This window comes from Salarias fasciatus, chromosome 12, assembly GCF_902148845.1.
Source record: "Salarias fasciatus chromosome 12, fSalaFa1.1, whole genome shotgun sequence".
Lineage (NCBI taxonomy): Eukaryota > Metazoa > Chordata > Actinopteri > Blenniiformes > Blenniidae > Salarias > Salarias fasciatus.
In genome coordinates, this window is record NC_043756.1 from 9,970,225 (window position 1) to 9,977,222 (window position 6,998).

General features: G+C 43.1%; 1 protein-coding gene across 1 annotated transcript in view; it reads left to right on the forward strand.

The window, feature by feature from the left end:
* The window catches only part of adgrv1 (adhesion G protein-coupled receptor V1), a 96,207-nt gene extending 91,007 nt beyond the window's left edge, over positions 1-5,200 (forward strand). Inside the window, exon 95 of the mRNA XM_030104338.1 lies at positions 4,741-5,200. Coding sequence (XP_029960198.1) covers positions 4,741-4,859 — 119 coding nt within the window. The 3' untranslated portion in view covers positions 4,860-5,200. The remainder of the gene's footprint in view (positions 1-4,740) is intronic.
* The last annotated feature ends 1,798 nt before the right edge of the window (positions 5,201-6,998 follow it).

Below are 6,998 nucleotides of genomic sequence, written 5' to 3' on the forward strand. Positions count from 1 at the left end.
AAAGAGCATTTTTGGGGTTTCTGGTGATGAATTCAGGGTATACCTGCCCTCAACCATAGTGCTCTTGAGCGTAGAAGACGAATGGATAGACGGTGGACTTGAGGTTTTAGCTCCGTCCGTTATGAACAAATGGCAGCCTCACATTTTAATACTGAAGTTCCTCTCGGACTTCCTGTTCAGACTGAATGTGTAATGGATGTTTCTAACAATAACCTGTTGACATTTTCACCAAAATGAAAGAGAGTATATAATATTGATCCAAACACTGTGAGAAAAAAAAAAAAGAGAAAACTTTTGGAAGATGTTTCAATTTTTTTTAAATTAATTTGAATTATTAATACTTATATTTTTTAAGGGAAAAGCCTGCAGTGGAATTAGCCTGTTGAAGATTTTTAACTGGTGATGTAATTCCAAAACCCGTGTGTGATTATCTCATAGCCCGCAGTATCTGTTGCATCCATGAATCCATCATCAGACCTGCTTTGTCATTCCTCTGCTGACCTTAATGCTCACCGCTGCCATGGAAACCATTCTTCCTCCTCTACCATCAATGATTAATGAGCTCAAGATGTACACACACACACGCGCGCTCAGTCTTGTATTTCTATCCTTGTGGGGACCGTCCATTGACTCCCATTCATGTCTAGCCCCTAACCCTGACCCTTACCCTAACCCTAACCCACACCACAACAAAGCCTAACCCTAAAGAAATGTTTTTGCACTTTTACTTTTTTCAGTAACAACAACATGGTCAAGAAAACACTGTTTCTCCTACTTAGGACCGGAAAAAGGTCCCCACAAGGCACGTCGTTCCACGTTTTGCTATCCTTGTGGGGACATTTGGCCCCAAGAAGGATAGAAATACGAGAACGCACATGCACACACACACACACACACACACACACAGGCTTCTCATTGTCTGAATGAGCAAACTAATTTCCACCCTTCTGAAAAATAAGGAGTGTGAAGGAGTGAAGGTCGCCGTTGCAGGTGGTCCAACAGGCTCATCTCAAATGCTGATATAAAATTGAGTGGACCACGGTTCACCTTAGTGTGTGAAAAAAGAGCAGAATGGATGGATGGAGAATTAGCACAGACAACTGAATTAATCAATAAAGTGACTTATTAAGCAACAAAAATATCATTTAAGCCTATAAAAACAAATCTTTATATTATGGTCTGTGATTGTTCAGGTAGGTGCTACAAATTGCGAAGAATTTTATCAAAGATAAAGTTGTTACAGTCGTTTGTTGTGATTGATTATCAAAGTTGCAGATGAATAATGTGAGAAAAGGTCATTTCTGGTTTCAAAAGAGCTTTCTTTCATTGCATTTTTCCAGCCAAACCCTGGAGTATTTCTGACTGCGGCTGAGTCAGAAACATACACGTTGCATCTACCGAAACATGTTTGTTCTTTTGTTTAAACTCAGTAAATGACTCAGTCGGCTGACTGGAAGCAACACGTTTCTTAAAGTTAACATTGAGAAATAGCATCGGTGAAACCACAGTCCAAAAACAAAAGCTAAATCTGTATTTCCAGATGGTTCTTCTGTAGCATTTTGCTCCTGAGGACAGCTTGTCCCTTGTCCCCACCTTATTAATGTGGAGCACTCTGAGGAACAGCTACGGTTTCAGCAGGAAACATTTCCCACCCAGCTCGCGTCATGGAAAGAGTCCCATCCTCCAAGTGGTGGTCGCTCAGGGAGAGATAAGTGATACGTAGCGCTGATAGACCACCCTGGTAAGACCCTCAACTTAATGTCAGTGTGTCATGTTGTGCTGAATGCCTCGAGGCTCGGGAGACGAGAAACACGGTGGAGTAATTTTTCATTTTGCGAAGTTTCTGAAAGACAACTATCATTTTAACTTTTTCGACAAAAAAACCAGCAGCCATAAAGACGGCCAAATAAGAGTTCTCCTTGGCAGGTGTGTGTTTGCGAGATTCGGGGGTGTCAATAAACGGGTGAGCCTGGGAAGGTGGTGTTACACCGAGTAAAACTCCGCCATGGATAGCCTCCTATCGTCGTATTGATTGCGTGGTGATAAGGTGAATCAAAGCCAAAGGAGTGTGTGTGCGTGTGTATGTGTGTGTGCGTGTGTGTGTGTGTGTGTGTGTGTGTGTGTGTGTGTGTGTGTGTGTGTGTGTGTGTGTGTGTGTGTGTGTGTGTCTGGCACTTCACAGCCAGTAAAATGATAGTTCGTAGGAGTGAGACAGTCTTCTGCTCCGGGCCGGTCTGGCATTCGACCTTAAATAACCTCGGGGATGCAGCAATGCAAGCCAGGGAATTTATTGGTGCGCTGAGTGGCGAACTCAGCGCTGTGATGTAACCGTTCATATTATTCAGTGCGGCAAAGACGCAGGTTTGCAGGATTTAATTAAGTCCAAGCAGTTGGCTCCGGTTTGGCCCCCAGAAAATATAGCTGTCAGGCCAAATACTTCATCTTAGCTGCACGAACAATGTGAAGCCAAACCTCAAGATTAGACTTTTAAAAGTGTGAGATTATACTGCATCAGATTATGGCCTGAGCCTGGGGGACCCGGGTTCAAATCCTGTTGTGACAGGGAGGGAACAGCTGAATAGACACTTTTAATTCATCTTTAAAGCCGTTATTTTCTTCAGTTAGATTTTACTTTTACCAGAAGGGAGTCAAAGTCTCCCGTCTGGAGCCTCCGCCGTTGACCTCTGACCTCGTCGTTCCCAGTGAAATTCACACCGAACTTGTAAACGCTCGCGACGGCCGTCCACTTGGAGATCAGTAAAGATAATTTGCTCGTCAGTATTACATAATAGGGCGACCGACTGACGGAGGGTCAATAAGTGGCGCTGTAATGAGAGTCTTCACACTTCATTTGGTCGTGAACCATTAACACACACTCTGCGCACATGTGCGCTCCTCCGCCTGGTACAACCGAGGGCTGATCATTAACGTGTCGGCTGCTAGCGTGGCGTCAGGAGAAAAAGGGCCGGGCCCGTGAAGGATCGGAGATGTGGGATTTCCGTCCGGTTATGTCAGAGGAGTCACAAATCTGCTCAGCAGCTGCTCTTTGACACAAAGTACATCGCATGCTTCTTGGTGCGCCGCCAAAAAAGCCCACTGAGCTCTTGAGATAAGCAAACAATCCTGAGAACGTACAGCAACTTTATTGACCACCGCTCAGTACAATAGATTATTCTTGTTGAACACCAGCAGCACACACACACCACCCAGAAACTGTTGAATAGAGTAGAGCAGAATTTCTCCGTCTGCACTCTCAGCAAAAGTGTCAGTCGCTGCAGGTTTTTCAGTTTTTACCATTAAAGTCTGATGAGATGACTCCAGGAGAGGGATGTGATTCTCGAGTTCTCCGACAGGAAATAGAAGTTGAATTCTGTGTGACATAAATTATAGGAACAAGAGCTGCATGTGCCCTGCAGGGCGCTAGTTAGATCGCTTTCTAGTTAAACCTCTCGGAAATAAGCTATATTTTTCATGTGACTCTGTAAATGCAGTCAATTCCACAAGTCTTTTTAATACATTGACACAATTATTGTTTCATCTTCACACTGAACCTCAGTGTATTAGAAATGGAAAAATGAAGATGTGCTTTAGGTGCAGACTTTTAGCTTTAATTTGAGGGAATTTCCATCCAAACACACCTTGGACAAACTCATGCAATCGTCATGGCAGTGTCTACATGCAGGAGATTGTGGCCCTGACGGCTTACGGACTGCGAGTTGTTGGTGTGACTGTTTTAGCTGCAAGGTGAGCCGGTTTGATGGTAACAGGAGTGTTTGTTAGTTATGACCGCAGGAGTCTGGACTCCTGTTACTGATCATACGTTTGGGACAGCAGAGGCACATTTTGTTCGGTTTTTATTCAGTTAAAGAAGGTTGTTATGACTGTGGTTGAGAGATAACAAACACACACACACACACACACACACACACACACACACACACACACACACACACACACACACACACACACACACACACACACACACACTCAAGGTTTGCCTGTCTTACAAAGACTCTGTTTCAACCAATCCAGCCAGCAGCCACAGTTTCAATATTCCACATTTAAAAACACAAATTTTCCGTTTGCGTCTCAGCGGTACTTGTTAACACCAGCCACACATGATGTGTTTATGCTTAATTTTCTAGGTCGTTAACCCAGTAAAGATGTGGAATATTGACTGAAAAGTCAGTATGTTACTAAAGCTACAATGAGTTCCAACTACTCAGTAATTAATGCGATGATGAGGATGAAGCCATGAGCATTTGTCTGATCCATTTTGATAAAATCTACAGTCGTCCAAATGTTAATGAGCGTATTATCAAAGCACATCCATCAGTGCGATTGCAGCACTGATCCATAATTGAGCATTTGTCTGTCATTCACTCAGCATGTCAATGTTTTACCAACATGCTGAATGAGCTCCTAATGAGTCACTTTGTCTCACTGCCTGCTCTCAGCCAACCTGCTCCGTTTACAGCCCGTCAACACGGCTGATCAGACAGTGGAGCACGCTGACTGATAACACCGGGATGGCATTGTATTGATTACGTAACGCTCTGGCACTTAAAGGACGTCTTGATCTCCTGAAGCTGTGAGCATCAAGGCTTCCTCTCAGGTTCTCTGACTAATATATGAAGAAGGAAATAATCTTCTTTTTTATTTGCTTTTGTATTTCCCACTTATGTTCTGAATAAGTGAAGGATTTTTTGGACTGAGGTGTAATGTCGCTGTTTGTTTCAGGGACGGGCCTGAATGTCAGTGATAACGAGTCCATCCCCGGAAGTCACGATGGAGGAAGCGTCACCAACTCGCAGATAGTGGAGCTGAGACGAATCCCCATCGCCGACACACACCTCTAACCTCTTCACCCCAGCTCACACACGCTGTTTATACGACAAAGACAGATTTCCGAGGCAGTATTTTTATATTGTAAAGTGTTTTGCACTAAAACTGTTTTTAAATAGCTCCTTTTTCATATAGATGGTTGAGACTGTATGTGATTTGTACTGTACATCTTTTCACATAAATGTTTTACTAAATGTATTTTTTAAGAGTCCTCCAGGCAGGTGTTTTCTGAATGTATATTTTGGTTTTTTTGTAATTTTAGAGATCTAGCTGGAGATAGAATGATGTACACCTTTAGCACAACGTCTGCAGGGGACGGGGATTGTGTTGCATTGTTATTAAATGATGAACTCTTTATTATACTTTTGGATGTGCCGGATTCATTCTTCCACCTCAGATCTTCAGAGCTGCCAATATTTCATCTGATGCAAGGAAAAGGAAATCATACACTCAGGATTCCTTTGTCCACATTACTCATAAGCTGTCAGGTGGACCGGCGGTCCTCCTCCCTCTCACCAGAGGTCTCGGCCTTTTGCTACGTCGTCGCTCTTCACTCCCGTGAGAGACTGAAGCGCCTCTCTGACGGACGGAGCACTACAAAAACAAGAGTCAGTGTGTTTTAACTGTGTCAATATTCGCTTTTTTTTTTATCAGTGGACAACTGGTGTGCAAAGTGTACTTCGGTACATCTCAAAAATTGTAGTTTGTTCTTTTTGTTGTTTTTTTTTTTTTTAATATTTTAAACTTAGTTTCTGAATTTGCAATTTTTAGGATACGAGACGACTGTAGATCAAACGAGGACAAAGCTTTCCTGTGTCTGAAATTAAGAAAAAAATACACGATATTACCTGCCACCAGATCCTCCCCTCATGTCACAGATAACTGAATAATGCTCTCTGCTTTGCTTTGAAGACAGAAATCCTCCTGCAGGTATTTATTCAAGTCGAAGAAAAGTTGAAGCTGAAAGCAACGTCACGCATCCAACGGCTGTGTGAAACACAAACAAGTTGCATGTAAATAAAAAAAAACTTGTCGCGAGCCACGTGTCAATGTGCAGACAGTAAATACACCGTGTCCTGCACTGGAACGTTGACTTTGGACCCTGTTGATCACTTCATGTATTTATTTGATTCACTGGCTTTTCTGGTTTTGAGATGATAATCTTCCAGGAAGAACAGCAAAAAGCTTAAACCTGCATCTGACCAGGCCTGATGTTCTGACCAGCACAGCTTTTTGTGCACAGCTGTGATGCACAGAAGCACAAAACATGGACAAGAAGAGCAGTAGAACACAATAGGTGAATATGAGGCAGGTGTTGAGGTTGACTTTAACCTTGCGCAGACCACTTCGATGCTCGGTCGCCTGTGATGTAAATCCGCCTTAATACACTAATAAACACGGAGCAAATGTCAGCACAGCGTGTTTTTAATCTGCCCACAAAATGCCAAAGAGCATGTGCCGCGTTTCAGAGGAACCGTAGATAGAATTCCCGCTTTACCGTCCCCGTAACGACGGATGAGAGGCGCTGTGAAATCTTGCATAACGACCGTGTCAGTGCGTTGCAAAGATCTCACATGGATTATCAATACTGATAAAAATTAATAACCTCTGGGAGATGAGCGTTTTTCTGCAAACTTGACTGATACCATGCTGCAAATTCACACCTGCATTCTGTGTTGTGAAACACTTTAACAGCTACAAGTTCATTTCCAGGCGATGACATAACCAAAAGGCTCGGTCGTGTTCGCACCATTACCCGTGCAATCTGGTTTTTATACAGCACTTTTCATACTAATTACAATGTAAGCGGTTTATAGTATAATAAAAAAAATAATAAAAACAAGTGGACACTGACACCCCAACAAAACACACGCACACACACACAAATACATTCTGACCTTTCAATTCACTTTGAACCACCACCGACTGCTTGATCTTCAGCGCCGACCTTTAGCCCCGGTCTGTTACCTCCACCTGTGAACTTGGCCAGAGGCGACACGCAAGAGTGACACTACTGTTACTGGGTGTTCACGAAGCCAAACGAAATGCAGAATTGAACCGCTGCCTTGCAGGGATTTAGGAGAAAACATGGTGGTAATGAAGAAAGAAGTCGGCGCTTCATTTAACCAAACAGCACTTCTCGGTTTAATGAA